This window comes from Dermacentor silvarum, chromosome 6 (genome assembly GCF_013339745.2).
Source record: "Dermacentor silvarum isolate Dsil-2018 chromosome 6, BIME_Dsil_1.4, whole genome shotgun sequence".
NCBI classification, from domain to species: Eukaryota; Metazoa; Arthropoda; class Arachnida; order Ixodida; family Ixodidae; genus Dermacentor; species Dermacentor silvarum.
The window spans coordinates 19,668,218-19,687,543 of record NC_051159.1 but is presented as its reverse complement, the minus strand read 5'-3'; the positions used below and the strand labels follow the sequence as shown (position 1 = coordinate 19,687,543).

At 50.0% G+C, this 19,326-nt stretch overlaps 1 protein-coding gene across 1 annotated transcript in view; it reads right to left on the bottom strand.

Annotated features, from left to right (window-relative positions):
• LOC119455318 (collagen alpha-1(I) chain) overlaps nucleotides 1–19,326 on the bottom strand; it is a 694,093-nt gene that overhangs the window by 617,550 nt on the left and 57,217 nt on the right. Inside the window, exon 2 of the mRNA XM_037716715.2 lies at nucleotides 12,288–12,470. Coding sequence (XP_037572643.2) covers nucleotides 12,288–12,470 — 183 coding nt within the window. The remainder of the gene's footprint in view (nucleotides 1–12,287; nucleotides 12,471–19,326) is intronic.

The window sequence follows — 19,326 nt, the reverse complement described above, 5'->3', positions numbered from 1 at the left end:
GCACTATTAACGCAAAAGCGTTAAGGGCCCCATGTCGCAGAAAATCCGGTGTCGGCGTCGGCGTCGGCGTTAAGCATCGGCGTCTGGCGCAAATAATCGTGCCGAACCACATCATCCCGAACCACCCCGACCACAAAGGCCCTCCGCATGGCGCAAGGCGTCAGTGAACAAAAGTAGAATTTCTCAAAGTAAAATCCGTCAGAAAAATCGTAAAGTACCGCAACCTACAGACGTGACAGTGCCGGATTGTAATTTGAATATACTAGAAAAAAGCCTGATGAGCAGCCAGGGATCTTTGAATGCTATCGTGTTCCACTCTTAAAAGCGAAGCATAAGCGTCCTCCAATTCTGATGGTGTTTCGCTGTACTTTGGTTCTAGGCAATATTGAGGGGAATGTTGAAAACCGAGCCTTTCTAAATTTGGGACACGCGTGCGCCTCTGGGCAACAGCAAACAATTAATAAAATCATAAAAAAGTCCTGGGGCCTTCACATGCCGATACAAGACGGCTTAAATTGCTCCTGTAAAAATGTCTGCCCAGCAATTCACTTGTGTTTAAAAGTGAAGCCGACTTTAAGGGGATCAGTGTAAGCTTAGTCTTTGTAAGCTGGCTTTCCCACCTTGTATGTTGCAGTGAAGTCTACTCATTAAGAAAAATGTGATGCCACCGGAGCCCGATAACGCTATGGCGTTCTACTCTTAAAAGCGAAGCTTAAGCGTCCTTCAAATTTTAGTTCCAGTCAAGTGATTGTGCGAAAACTGCTAGCATACCCAACGGAGCGGAACGTAGACGTTCAGGCTAAAATGTTCTATTTTGAGACTCCGTTTTCTATGGGAGAGGCTGGAATGCCCTTCCTGATCAAGTCGCGGCCGTCACCTGCCCGTCACAATTTCGTCAAGATGCAATAACGTTTTTACCAGCGAAGCTGTTTAAGCCCGCCGTAATTTGTGGTGCGTATACCAAGGGACTACCAAGAAAGAATATAAAATAAACTTGTTGCCGAGGCGGGATTCGAAGCCGCGTACAGCCGTCTCCCAAAGCGAGCGTCGTAACCACTAGGCCATACAGCCGCGCTTGCAGAACGTGCATTTATGCGAACCATATGATTGCGTTCGAGCGTCGTCATCTTCGTCCATAGCTGGCGCGTTCGTACGCTCGTACTCTGCGAGCTGAAGAGGTTTTGCGCTGAGAGCGAGCGAGAGAGAGACGCATTCACGGAGCGGGTCTCTTGGAACGCGGAGGGGGCGCTGCGAGCCGTCAAAGAGAGCGGACGCGTTTCACGTCGGCTTCGCCGAATGGATGTCGTATTGCCAAACGTTTGGTCTGCACCGCCCGAAACCAGTTGGACTGCATCCGTGAAGATACCAGGAACCCGTGAACAGCATTCTTATCCAGGTGGGCCAATTTTTGGCAGTTCTACGGGACTTTATTCTTCGACCACGAGAACGCCGTAGACGCGGAGGCAGCGGACGCGGCACCAGACGCGGCCGCCATGGCTCTCGTACCGGGCCACGACCCAGACACCATGCGAGAAATGGAGCTTTCGACCACGGAGACGCCAGTTTTTGATAAAACTACGGAGTATACCAACCAGAAGAAATTAGAACAGTGGGAACGAGCAACCTCGAGACGCGCCCGTTGCGAACAACAAAGAAGCCCTAACCACGGTGCTGGCAGTGACGGCGACGCCACCGCTTCGGCGCTGGGCAAGCAAGCTCAAAGTAAACGCTGGAAGCCACAAGTTATGCCCAGATTTGGAGCGGGAGAAGCTGTGATTATCATCAAGCCAAAGTGAACTCTTAACCTCGCACAATTTAGGGGCAGCAACCAGATCGGGGAAGCCATGTACACTGCCGCCGGCATTCCGCGGGCGTCGCAGGCGCTCGCTATTTGGCCGGCCTGGGACCAGAATATAATTATAATTGGCATCAAGAATGCCCAACTTATTCGTCAGGCCCTCGCGATCGGACAGCTTGAACTCGGAGGACAGGCCCGAGCTGTTCAAGCCTACCTCAAGACATCGGACAACACAAGCCGTGGTGTCATTCAAGTGGACCCTAAAGCCACTGAAGCGGATATTACTCAGGCCATTTACTCACCGGAGGCTCCTGTAGTAGGAGTCTGAAAATTAGGAAAGACCAACGTAGCAGAGATCACGTTTGAGGGCCGGAAGGTGCCCTTCAACGTTTATTACTGGGGAGAAGCTGTGCAGGTTCGTCTCTATCGCAAGACGACACCAGCCTGTCCACGCTGCGGCACGATTGGACATCGGCCCGATGTTTGCCCTAATCCGCAGACCGGCCGATGCCGGGCTTGTGGTGAGACAAATCTACAAGAAGACCACGAGTGTCTACCCAGCTGCCTCATTTGCGGGGGCCCTCATCTCACGGGGTCCATCCGGTGCAACCAAAAATATAGGAGAGGAGGTGCTGGAATTGGAGCCGGGCGGAAACCCGTCAATGGAAAAGCCAATCAACAACATCAATCCAAGAACTCTGTAACGAGCCAAGCCCCTGACTTGCAAGCTCGGGCGCCGGGGGAGACCCCTTCGCCTCGACCGTATGGGAGAGCCTTCAGCGGGGGCCCTGGGGGAGGTGGTCGTCCAGCAGACAAGAATGATGGGCCCGAGCAAGACCCCAGACGCGGAAACAAAACGAGCAGCAACAAGGTGAGCTGGGCAGATGTGGTTGCCTCCCCTCCCCTCACATTGGCTGATGAGAAACTTAGGGCTGAGAATGAAAGGCTCAGGCTAGAAATACAAAAACTTTGAGAGAAGACCGCAGCGAACGCTCGAGAGAACTATATACCACCGCAGGTACCTTCCGCGCAAGCGATGGAGGAGGACAACTCTCCTCCGCCGCCGTCAGGTAGTGCGACTAAGCTGCCCTCACGTACGTCAGAAATCGGGCGAGGAGCGTCGGGCGACGGCGTAGCGTTGGCAGCTGTACCTTCGATAGCGGAGTGTACGGCGCACGCAGACGCGGACGCAATTACAAAGAAATTCAGTGCATGGATGGAAAATATGGAAAAGCGAATGCAGGAGCAATGCCTCCTTTACTAGATGCCTGTCGCGTCGCTCGCTTTCCCATTGGAGCGGAAGTTCCCGTAGTTCAGGGTGGTCGCGGAGAGACGGCGCTCGATGCCGACCCTACTTCCTGTTGCGGAGGAAGTGACGATTACGAGGCTGGCACGCGCTCGACCAGTGCCTTTACGAGAGACCGCGGGTCCTGCCTCCGGGATTGCAACAGACGCCGCTGTAATCTCAGAGGCAGGGTGTCGTGGTTCAGGTTCCGCAGCTAGCGCTCGCAGCAGACCCCAGTGGAGGAGAGGAAAGAGGAGAGGGGCAGGAACCAGCTTCTCGGCTCACACCGCAGACATCTTCTAAAGGAGGCATTGGCAGGAGGAAATCGCAAAAATGGAATCGCGCATGTTACCAAGCCTACAGGCTAGCGTAGAAAGAATTGAAGAGACGCTAAGCAAAAAATTGAGCAGAACTTGCAAGGAATGGCAGAGCGGACAATACATACAATGCTGGAGCCACATCTGTCAAAACTCCAAGTTTATGAAATTAGGATTGACCGTAAGTTAGAGGAATTCGCTGAATGCTCGAGCACGAAAACACCCAGATTTACAGGCAAAATGGGTACCAGGCAGATTACATGTGATGACACGCTTGACCTGAGTACAGAAAAACATGGAGTCGGCAACATGGCTCGTCAAACTAAGCTGACAATATTAGAATGGAACTGCTGGAGTTTTAAACGTAAGCGGGAATCCTTGCAACAGTATGTGGACTCTCTAGACGAGAGGCCGGATGTAATCGCGTTACAAGACGTTAATGTGGAAGCTAAACTCAGGTCGTACACTACGCATCAAACTAACAATTCGACCTGCATACTTGTACATAAGGATAGTACGGCTTCAACAATAGACGTAGAACTCAATGCTGACATAGAACATAAGTTTATTTGTATTCTCTCTAACGCTCGATCCAGTAAAGGAGCGTACATACTAAATATATACAGCCGGCCCAAACACAGGACAGCAGTTTTTGACGAAATCTTTCAGAAAGCGACGCAGGCAGCAAAGTCCGCACCTCTCATTATAGTCGGGGATTTTAATGCGTACAGCTTTCTCTGGGGTTACAACAACGAGAACCTAAAAGGCAGAAAATTGGCAGCAGCAATATCGGATATGGCTCTTACTATTCTGACGGACCCGCAGCATCCTACGAGAATAGGCAATAGCGTGTCAAGAGACACATGCCCCGATTTAACGCTAGTAAAGAATGTTAAAAAATGCGAATGCCAAAACACGCACGAAGCCTTAGGCAGTGACCACTATACACTTCGTATCTGCCTAGACCACAACAACCATCGCAAACACAGGGGACAAGCCTGGCTTGCGGATTGGTCGCTCTTTCGAGACTCCAAGGATCCTCAACTCAATTCGCCTATAGAAGAATATGAGAAGTGGGCTGAATCGCTGCTAGCTTCCAGGGAGAAAGTCACGAGAACGCTGCAGACCTCAGAGGATGTCCCGGCAGTCGACAATCACCTGCTCCACCTTTGGGAGGCCAGGAGAGGCCTCACCAGAAGATGGAAGACGCAAAAACTAAATCACAAGCTTAAAATCAAAATCGCTGAAATAACACAACAAGCAGAGGAATACGCGTGGCCCTTGGCCAAGAACAACCGTCTAATCAAGTGCGACTAACTGAGAGGCGGCCTTGGCGCCAAGTCCACGTAGAACCTCCTGCGATGCCTGATCGAGCCCAGCAAGACGAGGGGAGAGCAACAGCGGAACCTGAAGAGAGCACTCCACGGCTATGCAGGTACGGATGAGCAGCTGGTGACAGCCCTCGCGAGCAAATACCTCTGTACGACCAAAGATGACGAACCTGTGTTACATTACCAAGGCAAGGATAATCCGGAACTCGACAGAGACTTCGATGAAGAAGAAATACAGGCGGCGTTACTAAGCATGAGAAGAGGTACAGCGCCAGGACATGACAAAATCACGGTAGGCTTGCTTGCCAACATGAACAAGAAGATGCTAAGCCACCTGACGGATTACATCAATGAGTGCTGGAGAACTGGCAAACTCCCCCTGGCGTGGAAATCGGCAGACGTCAGCTTTATCCCTAAGCCGGGCAAAGAGGTAAGCATTAACAACCTCCGTCCGATTTCGCTCACTTCATGTGCCGGCAAGCTGATGGAGAAAGCAGTGCATGCCAGGCTTTCAGCGTATTTGGAGGAAAACGATTTGATGCCCCACACCATGTTTGGCTTTCGGGAGCGCCTATCCACGCTAGGCGTACTGTTGCAGTTCAAGATGGAAGTTATTGACCCACCCAGCCAACGCAATAGTACAGCCATCTCAGCCCTGGATCTCAAGGGTGCTTTCGATAATGTGAATCACTCAAAGATACTGGACAACCTGCGGAAGACACAATGTGGAAGAAGGACTTTTGAATACGTCAGAGACTTTCTACAAGACAGACGAGCTGATGTAAGGATTAGAGATTTTAGGTCCGAACCAATCAATCCCTATGGGTACTAGGGGTACGCCACAAGGAGCAGTCCTCTCTCCTCTGCTCTTCAACATCGCCCTTATGAATTTGCCGGAACAACTCGATCTCATAGAGGGAATTCGGTACGCCCTCTATGCAGACGACATCACTATTTGGGTGACCAAGGGCAGTCTGGGGCAGATGGAAGAGGCTCTTCAAGAGGCTGCTTCGATGGTTCAAAGATATGTCGAGGAGTGCGGACTGCACTGCTCTCCGGAAAAATCGGCTCTATTCATCATGCGCAGACGACAATATGAAGCTCCGGTAGAAATCAGGGTTCACGACGCCGCAATCTTTGAAGTGGAGACATTGCGTATCCTGGGACTACTGCTTAACAACAAGGGTGCCGACTCAGAAATGATTGCTAAGCCCTGTACGACATGCGAACAAGTAATACGTATGATCACTCGTATCAGCTATAAGACGAGAGGGATGATGGAAAACGACACTCTTCGGTTCGTCTAAGCCTTTATACTCAGCCTAATCGTGTGCGTGGCTCCGTACCTTCGGATGAGGAAGTGCGATTTAAATCATTTCGATGTCATCCCACCGCTGCCACCATGTGTGCGCGTCGGGGTCTGGCAATGAACAACTTTATTGTAAGAAAGAACATGGATATATATACAAAGTAGTGCCGCAATGGGTCATGCGCAGTGCATGCATATAAGCGTGACGTTGCACTTATTCCGCTTTGCTACAAGAACAGCATATAAGAAGGCGCTGGGACTGTCAGTCAAGACATCTACGGAGCGCTTGCTGCAGTTGGGGGTGCACAACACATCAGATGAGCTAATTGAGGCCCACCTATTAAGTCAATATGCCAGATTGGCAGGAACGAAGATGGGGCGCAAGGTGCTGGAGGACTTGAACATCAGCTGCCCTTACCACACGGCAGCAAGGCAAGACATCCCGAAAAAGTGGAGGAGCAAGTTTGCGACACTGCCCCTCCCGAAAAACATGCACCCTGAACATCATCAAGCAAGGAGGAGGGTGAGAGCCGAGAAGATGGACGGGATCTATTCTAAAATAGAGGGAGCCTTCTTCGTGGATGCTGCGGGTCCTGGAGGAGGGGTCTCGACAACTTAGGTTGTGCATCAAGGGAAGACGGTCAGTGTACTCTCTGTTCGGCACGGGTAAATTGCAGAGTAGGAAGAGGTGGCGATTGCTATGGCAGCTTCGCATCCTAATTCCGAATACATCATTACGGATTCGCAAACTGCATATAGAAATTACATGCGGGGCAGAATTGCGCCGCTAGCTTGCAAGATTCTGAAACAATCTGGGGTCTTCGCTCCGCGCAAACAGCTGATTTGGGTGCCAGGTCATCAGGGAGCAGAGGGAAATTAGCGTGCACACGCCGCCACCCCAGCTTTCCTCCCCCGGGGTCCCTCCTCCTCCCTCCCGGTAGAATCGGTACTCCCATTGCCATTAGTAACATATGCAGATGTATTGCAGCACTTGCACCTATCGCGACGAAAATACCCGGGCCCTGCCAAGGGATTAGATAAATCAGAAGAATGTCATCTACGGAGATTACAAACCATGTCATTTAGCAATCCAGTAAAGCTACATGCTATCGAGTAACAATCATTTTCAGCCGAATGTAAATTCTGCGGGCAGAAAGCAGATTTGTACCTTATGCTATGTGCCTGTCAGGCTAATAGTGCCTTAGAAACCATACAACAGCCAACGTGGGAGGGATGGGAGGCAGCCCTGTCCAGCTCAACCCTCGAGGACCAGCAAGCCCTCGTGAAAAGAGCCAGGGTGGCGGCCTTAGCCAACGGAATCCCGGAATAAGGATCCGACCACCCTTCCCCTAACTCCCCTCTCCTTTTCCTGTCAATAAAATGTTTTCATCATCATCATCTTGGAACGCGGTGTGGGCGTTGGATTTGGAACGTGGTGTCGGTGTTGCAAGTGGCACTATGCAACGCACAGTAACGACCGTAAGTCCAACACGCTCAAAAAGAAATTATCATCATCATGAGCAATAGGATGAAAAGTTCGCGCGCACTTCCGGAAAATGCTGGGCTACGATCGCCCAGCTTTGCTGCTTGAAGCGTTGCGCGGCCGAGTGCAAGGTTAGGCGTTTTTTTTAATATTTGAAGCTGTTGTAACGCATATTTTTATATGTTTTATACCCACCCCTTATGCACCACCCGGGCTAATAAGCTTTAATGGGGATAAAATGAAATTAAACGAAAAACGGGCTGGTTTTGGATTCAGTCGCTGAGAGAGCGTGTGCTCTTCCTGTGCAACAGCGCCCAGGTATCCACTGGTAAGTTATCTGGATACGTGGGCGTTCTCTGAAGTACTACTAGAGTACGTCGTGGCTGTACTTCAGGAGAGTTCTAGCCATGAAGGCTCTACAGGGCGTAGATAGGACAGAGCTTGCCCTTGCTCTGTCTACATTCTTGTTTAACCTTCGCGCTGTAAGGAAAACCTTCATGCTAAGGAAAACCCTAAGAACACAAAGTAATCTTGTTGAGCCCCATGTGCGCAACCTTTGCGAAAGCCCCAAGGCATGTCCAAAAGTTAAGAGACAAAAAATAGGCAATGATGAGCATACTTGCCTCTTCAAGCACAGAATCATGATTTCAGAACGTTGGAGAGGTTCACAGGAACCCACGTTCATACGGAAAGGCCAGACAGCGTGCTGCCTCAGTGAATCCAGTCAAAGCGCTTTGTGTGCCTTGTACCCCCTTTGCCCGCCGTTTCCTTGCGCAACAAACCCAGTGCCTAAGCGAAACACTTAAAGAACACTTGCTGTGAGACAATCAAGCTGTGCACCACAAGGTTTGTTTACATACCTCATTTCGAAGGAACTGCTGCTGTTTCCCGGACTGATGAGAAATCATTTAGGGAAATCGTAAAAGCTCAGAGAATGTGGGACGAAAAGCATAGATGTGAGCACAGGAAAACTTTGAAAAGAAGCCCAGGATAAGCTCAGAAGAAACAGAAATGGTGGCCTTGACATTGCGACATAGCCCAGTTTTGCGACAGTTACTTATTTTACAAGTACTGCCAGCCTTGTTACCAGGCCTTAGGCAGGAGCGGGCGTTTGAAACAAAACACGAGTATGAAATATGATCAAACAATATAGCAGACACTGAACAAGAATCTGCATAACAAACAACACAAGAAAAACCTTGTAACAATCTTGATTTGACGGGTAGAGTCGCGGGAAGAATGCTATGGTTTATTCACAAAGTGTAGAAAGAAAAGATGAAACTGCTGGACAATCAACAGTTGTGGCGGGTAATGCGTTCCATTCGGAAATTGTACGCGGGAAAAAAAGAATTTTTAAATGCATTGGTCCTGCAGGAAAAATCTCTAACCTTTTTGTTGTGATAAGAGCGTGTGCAGCGGTGGCTAGCTGGTAGAATATATAATGTTTTATCTATTCCTAATTGATTATTATAGAGTAAGAAGAAAAATTTCATTCTGTCCCGGTAGCTTCTTATTGCGAGGTTTTCCAGTTCTGCAGCTTCTAGAAGAGATGATGGGGATGTGCGCCAGCTGCACGAATTGAAAATAAACCTAGCTGATTTTCTTTGGACTTTCTCAATTTTAGTGATGTCGGTTTTTGTGTGCGGACCCCAACCATCGTAGCGTATTCTAGAATGGGTCGGATGGATGTTTTATATGCTAAAAGTTTTATTTCAGGTGAAGCGTTTCCTATTGATCGCCTTAAGAAGCCCAGTTTCTTCATTGCTTTATTATTAATGTATGTTACATGTTCATTCCACTTAAGATCTGATGTTATTACTACTCCCAAGTATTTGTATGTAGACACGACAGATTAAGACAGGTTGTTAATGCTATAAGTAAATGTTAAGGGATTTTTTTGCGAGTAATGGTCATTGCAACAGTCTTTTTGAGGTTGATAGTCATCTGCCATTTCGATCACCATGTTTGTATTAGAGACAGCGAGGTGTTTAAAGCTTCCTGATCATTTGAATTCCGTATTTCATTGTATAAAATGGAGTCATCTGCAAAACGCTTTATCTTGACGGGTATGTCACAGATGACGTCGTTGATAAAGACAAGAAAGAAGAGCGGCCCTAACCCTGATCCCTGTGGAATACCCGAGTCTACAGTTGCGGGTGTCGAAGCTGCATCGTTGACTTGAACACATTGTTTCTGTAACGAAAGGTATACTTTAATCCAGTTAACTAAGGTTTCGTTCTTTGAAATGGGTTTTAGTTTAAGCAGTAATTTGGAGTGAGAGACGCGGTCAAATGCTTTTTCAAAATCGAGAAATATTAAGTCAATTTCGCTTTGTCTATCTAAAGCTGTCGCTAAGTCGTGAACTGTTTCGGTAGAAAATCGTCGCCGGAAACCATGTTGCCTTGCGTCAATGATTGCGTTGTCGTTAAGAAAGGTGGAAATGTGTTTGAAAATTATGTGTTCGAGGCTTTTTGAGCATGTGCAGAGTAAAGATATTGGCCTGTAGGATGTGAGGATAGACGGATTTGCCGTTCTTGTTATGGCGATGAGTTTCGCATACTTCCAGTCGGTTGGTACTTCCGCGCATGACAGTGATTTCTCGAATATTAAGGTTAAATACTTTGCACACCATTCGGCCTACCGGGAAAGAAACGCAATCGGTATTCCATCAGCCCCGGGCGATTTTTTAGCGTCGAGGTTAAGCATAAGTGTTAACACACCTTCCTCACTAATTCTGATATCACCAATCGGCAGAATGTGTTCATGGCTATAGAGAACTGTGGGCTGATACCGTCGTCACGCGTAAACACTGAGCAGAAGTATGGGTTGAGCGCATCTGCGGTATCGGCACTGTCGGTTAATTAAGAAGGTATCACCGATACAATGTTTCGGTGCAGCTTTCTTTTTTGGCGATAAGTGCTGCCAGAAATTTCCTGGGGATGAGACAAGGAAATTTTTAGTGTTATTTTTTGAAAGTATTCTTTTTCTTTTTTAGGAGCGAAGCTCCTTATAGCGGCACCCGTTCCGTCCCCGTCGTCGTAGTAGTAGTGTGAAAATGAGAAAAAAAAATTCCGAAGTTGTGTCCGTAGCGCGGAATCGAACCAGGGACCCCTCGCTTCCGAGCGCGCGGCGTTAGCCCACTACGCCACGAAGCGCACATAGACACACGCACCACGATGGCAATAAATACCCAACATTAACGAAAGGCCGCGTTCTAGCGCGTTTCTAACGCGTTTGTGCTAGCGCGTTACGGCCCGTGTAAGAAGCTGGTGTAAGACGCTGTGGCCTCTCCACCTTACCTTCAACGCGTTTCGAACGCGCTGCCCAAGGCGGTGGCAAGTCAAGTTCAAGTCGAGGAGCGTTTATGAATACGGGGGGTATACTCTCTCAGCAGTCATGTGATGGCGTCGGCAAACGCGGTGCACGTTCCGGCATGTGTAAATGGCTGCGTAAGACGCTGTGGCCGCTCCCCCTTACTAGAGAGTACTGCACGTTTCTAACGCGTTTGTGCTAGCGTCCCCTTAAGCGGGAGATCCGATGATTCCCTCCGGAGCTTCGCCCACTCATCATCATTCACCCCGCGGATATGCTGTGATTTTTTTTATTTTATCAGCTAATAATGTACACAAGCGAAGAAGCCATCGCTTGCGGGAACGGTTGGGCGTTGCTTAAGTTGTTTTCTTGCCTTTTTTAGCTTCTGTTCTATTCGTAGTATTTCTTTTGTTACCCAAGGAATAGGCGTCCGCAGCACTTTTTGCTGCGCTGGTACAAAATCACGAATACACTTCAGAACCAGGCACTTGAAGTAGCCCCATATATCATCAATAGTTACAGCAGATTTGGCGCAGTGGACGGGATCCTGTGTTCTGTACCACACGCGCTTCATTTTCTCGAAGACTATGTGCAAGGAAGTCGCTGGAATGTGCGCGGACGGCGACGGGCCAGCGAGCGTTGCAAGTTGCTCCCGTGGACGACGGTCGGCAGTTTTGGGCGAGAGTATCTGGGTAGTATGAACAAGATTACGTGGGCACACGCTCGTTTGCGTTGTGCCGCCGATACGAGAAGGAAACGCGCTAGTGAGTCACACCCTTAGCACACTCTATCGCGTGTGTAACGTCGCGTATCAACAAGGTCGTTGTACAAACGAGAGTGCGGCCCTTTCCCCGCGGCTTGTTCTGCCATAAGACGACGTACGTATGCAGCACTCGCAGGAGTACTTTCTGTTGGGCTAGTTGGCGATGCGCAGTTATTGGAAGTGGAGGAATAAGCTTTATTTAGAGAAATGAGCAGACGGTAAAAATAGTCCGAGGTGGGCGGTGTCCTTAGTCCAGGATGCCGTGGGCCTGAGCTTGACCCTGCTCACCAGGCGGGAAGAGGGACGCAAATTGCCACAAACGAAGGAGACAGGAAGACTGCCGCTACGAGTAAGTTTGTAGCGAATAGTTACAACTTTGAACCAAACAGGTTGTAACGGCTTATACAACGGAATGCAAAAAAGCAGTCGTCATGCCATCACCATCATACGTCGCCGTCGTCGACTTCTTGATGCTGTTACGACGCACATGTTCGTTTTACTGAAACACTTTTTTTCGCCTACACAAAGCCATGGTCCACCTGTTTGCGCTTTTAGGAACCTTAAGATGTGCTCGTTAGCTAGCTACTTTAAAAATTATTCGCATAACGTTGAATCCTACACTGTGCGGGATCTGCATAATCTATTTACATTTAGGCTCTGCTCTGCTCATTTGCGCAAGCTGCACTCACCTGTACAGACAGGACAACACTGTCCCGAAGGTACATACTGGTCACCGCACTCGAGCCTCGGACACTGCTCTGTATCGCAGACGCTGTTGCCAAGTAGGCACTTGCATGTGGTGCACGGGTCGGGCAGCCACTCATCCCCATCGGCGTATGTAGCCCCATCGAACATGCACGAAGTGCTGCTGCCTGCACCCAGAAATTGGCAAATGTTGCGGCGTGCAATCAAGAACACTCGCGGTCATCCGAGCTGGCACAACAGAACCCCGAAAATCCGCAATCACGAATGCTTACACACACAGGCATAAATATACACCGTTAGCATCAACTTCATAAAACCCTAGTCAAATCAAAACTCGAGTACAGGTGCTAACTTTGGGACCCAAGCAAGGCAATACTAACCAATATTGTCGAGTCTATTCAGAACCGAGCAGCTCACTTCATTTTTTATAGCGTAAGCTGCTATGGGCTCATTCCAATGGCCGTTTAGGGTCGCGATCATGCCGCCGCCGCCCGTAGCCGCTATCGCATGCGAAAAAAAGTACCCGCTCTCCGCCGGGATCGAATCCAGGCCCGCTGCGTGGGAGGCTGATACTCTACCACTGAGTCACGCAAGCGCTTGCTATCCGAGAACGGGAAAATGTACTACAAACGCGCCCTATGCAGGCGCGCAGGCGCAGACGACGAGATGCGATTCAGACGCGGAACGCAAACAACGCGGTCCCAAGTCTCCGCGGATATGGTGGCTCCATTTAGTTAAGGCGCCGGCAAACACAACCTTTCAGACACTGTCAATTTTGCTGCCGCCTTAACTAGATGGCGCTAACATACCGACGGACGGAAAATCATACCCAGCGGTACAAGGTAAATTTTTGAAAAAGAAAAATAATGAGAGGTATGCAAAAATGCTAGCTACCGAACATGTATAGTATACCTGATTAAATCAAGCAGGCTAGGTGACTATTTGTCGCCGCCCCGTTTCAAAGGGGATGCCAATAAATCATCATCATCATCACGCTCGGGATGATGCTGATTGCGCTAGTTTGGGCGCGTTGCAATGGGAGCGAATGTGACAGCCGTAGTTGCATTGTCGGCTGCTTGGCTGGGCCGAACGGCGCTAGCCATCGGCGATGGAACGCGTCGGCTTGCACGCGCGACGGCGTCCCAAGCAGGCCGCGTCGGGCGCGTTGCAATGGGAGTGAATGCGACAGCCGTAGTTGCATTGTCGGCCGCTTGGCTGGGCCGAACGGCACTAGCCACCGGCGATGGAACGCATCGGCTTGCACGCGCGACGGCGTCCCAAGCGCGTTGCTGACGCATTCACTCAAATTACTAGGTAGTACTACAGTGGCTAGAATGGGGAAGAGTGTTGAACGCGTCTGCTCGCGCGTGCCCCTTTGCGAGGAAACCACCAGGTGGCGCTGACACACGCTTACACGTCGGCCGCGACGGCGGCTAAGCAGCCACAGTGCAAGGGCGCTGCGTGGAATGCGATCGTCCACGTGCAGCTTAATATTGTCACGAGAGGAAAAGGCAGGCAGTCAGTTCCGAGCGAACGGCTGTTTACTGTTTTTGGCCGCAGCAGCCAACAACACTTCTTCGTCCTCGTTCTCTAGCGTTACTAACGCGTGGCATTACCCCTCCCTCCAAAAAAAAAGAGGCATTGTCTCGATGTCGCTGCACGAAAGAACAGTGAAAGTTAAGCCACGAAAGTGGGTGACGGGTTAAATACCACAGGGAGAAAATAAAAGAAATGAAAAAGACAACGGACGTGAGCACAGGCACCGCACCACAAAGTTTGTGAACTGGCATCAGCGCGAGTGGTAGGGCTTCATCCTGGAGACGGGAACAATGTCGGAGGAGCGTGGTCTACGCGATTGGTGCGATGATTCTGCTGGGACAACTTCGTAGTTGACTTGACTTATGCGATGAAGAACTATGTAGGGCCCAAAGTAACGGCGCAATAATTTTTCTGAGCGGCCTCGTAGACGTATAGGGGTCCAAATCCACACGAGATCTCCTGGCTTGTATGTTACGACTCGGTGGCGTATGTTGTATCGGCGAGCGTCTTGACTTTGCCGAGATAGAATTCGTTGCCGTGCAAGGTGCCGCGCTGCTTCAGCACGCTGAACAAAAGCGTCCGTATCTGGGGCGGTCGTATCAGACGAAGTTGGTAGAAGCATCACGTCGAGCATAGTGACGACGTCGCGTCCGTAGACCAGACGAAAAGGAGGAAACCCGGTGGTTTCTTGAAGCGCAGTGTTATACGCAAATGTCACATACGGGAGCAGCTCGTCCCAATTCTTGTGATCCGTGGCGACATACATGGAAAGCATATCTGCAATCGTTTTGTTGAGACGCTCAGTTAACCCATTGGTCTGTGGGTGATACGCAGTTGCCGTACGGTGCGTTGTACCACTCAGCTGCAGAATATCTCTGACCAACTGCGCAGTGAAGGCCGTACCACGGTCTGTGATGACGACAGATGGAGCACCATGTCGCAGGACGATATTTTTGACGAAGAAGTTGGCCACATCCGAAGCAGTAGCTCGTTGAACTGGCTTGGGTTTCGCAATATCTGGTCAAGTAATCGGTGGCGACAACAATCCAGCGGTTGTCAGCTGAAGACTTGGGAAACGGGCCGAGTAAATCCATCCCGACCTGTTCAAAAGGTGAGCAAGGAGGTCGTACAGGCTGAAGCAGACCGGCTGGTTTCATTGGTGGAACTTTGCGACGTTGGCAATCACGACAAGTTCGGACGTACTGCTTCACGCTTTTTGTGAGTTTTCGCCAGTAGTACTTCTTCTTGATCCTTGCCAGAGTACGCGTGAAACCAAGATGCCCGGACGTGGGTTCGTCGTGGCATGCACGTAAAATGTCGTCGCGGAGAGAAGCGGGAACAACGAGTAGAAAAACGGTTTCCGTGGGATGAAAGTGCCGCTTGTAGAGGATGTCGCTGCGTAGGCAGAAAGAGGACACGTGACGCGCGAACTGCCGCGGGGGTTGTTGGCGGCGTCGTTCAAGGTATTCAATCAGGGGTTGCAGCTCTGAATCCTGGCGTTGCTGTTGAGCGAGGTTTGGATATGGAAGACTACAAAGAAAACCGCAGTCCTCGTCAGTATCTGTTGGTGCGGGTTCGACGGGGGCGCGGGAGAGACAATCGGCGTCAGTGAGTTTCTGACCAGACTTATAGACAATTGTCATGTCAAATTCCTGTAGCCGAAGGCTCCATCTTGCGAGACGTCCCGAAGGATCCTTGAGATTCGCCAGCCAACAGAGAGAGTGGTGATCGCTGACGACTCGGAAGGCGCGTCCGTACAAGTATGGTCTGAACTTCTGGATAGCCCACACGACCGCCAGACATTCTTTTTCAGTTGCTGAGTAGTTTTTTTCAGCAGCAGACAACGTGCGGCTGGCATAGGCAATAACGCGCTCAACACCAGCTTGAAATTGAACGAGTGTGGCTCCGAGACCAACGTTGCTAGCATCAGTATGCACTTCTGCGTCGGCCTCTGTGTCAAAATGACCAAGGATCGGTGGTGTCTGTAGACGTCGTTGAAGGTCGTGGAAAGCGTCGGATTGAGCCGGGCCCCAAATAAATGTCGCGTCGTTCTTGATGAGTCGTTGCAAAGGTTCGGCAATCTCAGAAAAATTTGGCACAAAACGGCGGTAATAAGCACAAAGCCCTAGAAATCGGCGTACGTCGTGCTTTGTCCTCGGTATCGGGAACAAACGAACTGCCGTGGCTTTGTCAGGGTCAGGGCGAATACCGGTGTTGCTGACAATATGACCCAGAAATTTAAGCTCCTCGTAACCGAAGTGACATTTTTCGGGCTTCAGAGACAGGCCGGCGGTGCGGATGGCCTGAAGAACAGCCTCAAGCCTCTCGATGTGCTGCTCAAACGTGGTTGAAAAAACAACTACATCGTCTAAGTAGACTAAACACGAGTGCCACTTGAGGTCAGATAAAACTGTGTCCATCATGCGTTGAAATGTGGCCGGAGCGGAACACAGTCCAAAAGGGAGGACCGTAAATTCATAGAGGCCGTCCGGTGTTATAAACGCCGTTTTTTCCCGGTCCCGTTCGTCAACTTCAATCTGCCAGTACCCGCTACGTAGATCCATTGAAGAAAGTAACGGGCATGCCGCAGACGATCCAAGGAGTCGTCAATCCGAGGAAGTGGATAAACGTCCTTTTTGGTGATCTTGTTCAGTTTGCGATAATCTACACAGAATCGTAGTGAACCGTCTTTCTTCTTAACTAGTACAACAGGTGATGCCCAAGGACTTGTCGATGGTTGAATGACATCAACATCCAGCATTTGCTTAACTTGATGACGAATAGCATCCTGTTCTCTCTGTGACACGCGGTAAGCGTGTTGGCGAACAGGTTGGACGGTCGGTTCAGTGATGATTCTGTGCTTGGTTAGAGGAGTCTGCTTGACCTTCGAGGTGGTGGCAAAACAGTCGTTAAATGATGATAGTAGGTTGAGGAGCCTCTCCTGTTGGGGTTGTTTCAGCTGTGGATTGACGTTGATGTGACTGGTCAAGTCCACATCGCTGTTTTCCTGCATCGAGATTGTCGTTACCGAAGCACATGCGTTGGACTCGTCCACTGTTTCAAAGTAGGCAATGGTGGTATGCTTCGCAAAGTGCTTGTATTCGCCGCTGAAGTTAGTAACTAGGATCGTGGTTTGCCTATTTTGGAGCTCTACGAGACCTCGTGCGACGCCGACTTCTCGATCCAGCAAAATGGTGAGGTTACCTTCGGCGATGCCCATATCTAGGTGGTCTTGAGGGCACTCAACAAGGACGAAGATGCTACTTCGAGGCGGTAACGTTACGCAGTCATCGACCACGCGTAAAGCCGCGCGATGATGTTCATCCTTAACACCAGAATCCGAAGAAACATTCTTCGAAAAAGTCACGAACAAGTCACGTAGATTAATGATCGCCCGGGGACTGTACTGCGGTGGAAGACCTTGGAGGCGACGGCTGCTTCGATGGATTTCTGCAGTCTCTGAGGTACTGGCGTTGGTAGCTTCTGGTTCAGGACCAGCAGGCATAGGGCGTATGTGTACCCAGCACCTCCACCAGTTTGTCGCGAGAGGAAAAGGCAGGCAGTCAGTTCCGAGCGAACGGCTGTTTACTGTTTTTGGCCGCAGCAGCCAACAACACTTCTTCGTCCTCGTTCTCTAGCGTTACTAACGCGTGGCAATATGCAATAACAACAAAAAAGAAAGCTTCGTAATATACTCTCCCGTGCATGGCGGTAAATGGCGATAGAGTAGCTATGCTAGCCCTTTCGTAATTGAAAAGCGCCAAGGTAACAATCCGATTGAGCACGCGTCGATGGTAGAATTTTTGTAGCTTGCTTTAACCGATTTACTCCCGCTGACACCTTATTGAACGTAAAGCAAGAAAATTCTCAGTGGGAACTTGGAAGTACGCATTTTATTTTCGACACACTGCTTGTGGAAATAATGCATTTTTGAAGAGTAGCTGAGAACCCATTTAAACAAACCATTCTCAGTCATCGCTGGTGCTTGGCTACACGACGCACCTGAACTGGTGCTTTTTTAGGGGCGAAGCTCCTTAGGGTATGGGTCTGTCCCTCCTCTGTAGTATGTAGTAGTAGTAGCAGTCGTCGTCGTCGTAGTAGGTAGCCACGTCTACTTTTATGAAAAAAAATTCCGAAAGTTGTGTCCGTAGCGCGGAATTGAACCAGGGACCCCTCGCTTCCGAGCGCGCGGCGCTAACCACTACGCCATGAAGCGCACATGGACACAGGCACCACGATGACAATAAATACCCAACATTAACGAAAGACTGCGCGTTTCTAACGCGTTTGTGCTAGCGCGTTACGGCCCGTGTAAGAAGCTGGTGTAAGACGCTGTGGCCTCTCCGCCTTATCGCCGTATTCATAAACGCTCCTCGACTTGAACTTGACTTGCCACCGCCTTGGGCAGCGCGTTCGAAACGCGTTGAAGGCGGTGGCAAGTCAAGTTCAAGTCGAGGAGCGTTTATGAATCTCTCAGCAGTCATGTGATGGCGTCGGTAAACGCGGTGCACGTTCCGGCATGTGTAAACGGCTGCGTAAGACGCTGTGGCCTCTCCCCCTTAATAGAGAGTACTGCACGTTTCTAACGCGTTTGTGCTAGCGTCCCCTTAAGCGGGAGATGGTGCAATTATAATGAAGGGCGCTGTTATAAAATAGGAATGACGTCACATATGGCGCGTGTCATTGGTGGAAGTCTATCGTTCGATTTAGTGCGGCGAGACTGGGCGAATTACACGGAAGATTCACGGTTTACCGATGATTCCCTCCGGAGCTTCGCCCACTCATCATCATTCACCCCGTGGATATGCGGTGTTTTTTTTTTTTTCATGAGAACAAAAACTACTTTGTTTAAATAGTTCACAAGCAGTTCAAACAGAACGTTGTCAGCCTCTGCTAAGTGACGCGCCTGAGCTTCAGGTGCTTCTTCTTTTCACGGCAAGATTTTCTCTCTTTGTTGAGTGCCTTCGTGTAGAAGTGCAAACGCGTGACCAGGAAGAATTTTTTAACCTGGTTGGTTAGGCTGGGGCCATGCTGTGCACATCCTAGTATGACGTCGCTTTTTTTTTTTTTTGCAGGCAGGAGACAAGCTCTTCCAATCTGTCACTATGCAGCTCGTTATACCTGAACCACATCGTAAAAGTGGTTTCAAGGGCGTCTACATATGAGAACAGCTTCTCCGAAGGGTATAGGAGGTCTCCATTGTCGCAGAACTTGGTGAACATCGCCAGCTGTTCATTGGCTTCGTCGGCGGAAACAAGGAGCTCGTCAAAGCATTCCTTGCGAGCGGCGTTCCTCCCGACGCGAGCGACGCTCCTGCCGACGCGAGCGACGCTCCTGCCGACGCGAGCAGCGTTGCTGCCGACGCGAGCAGCGTCGATTGACGCGTTTCGATCTGGGACGCAGGAGGGTATAAATATTGGCCCACCGCTTGTGCTGCCAGAGTCAGACGAACGCCGTAGGCACGCTTGCTGTTTCCGCTGTTGC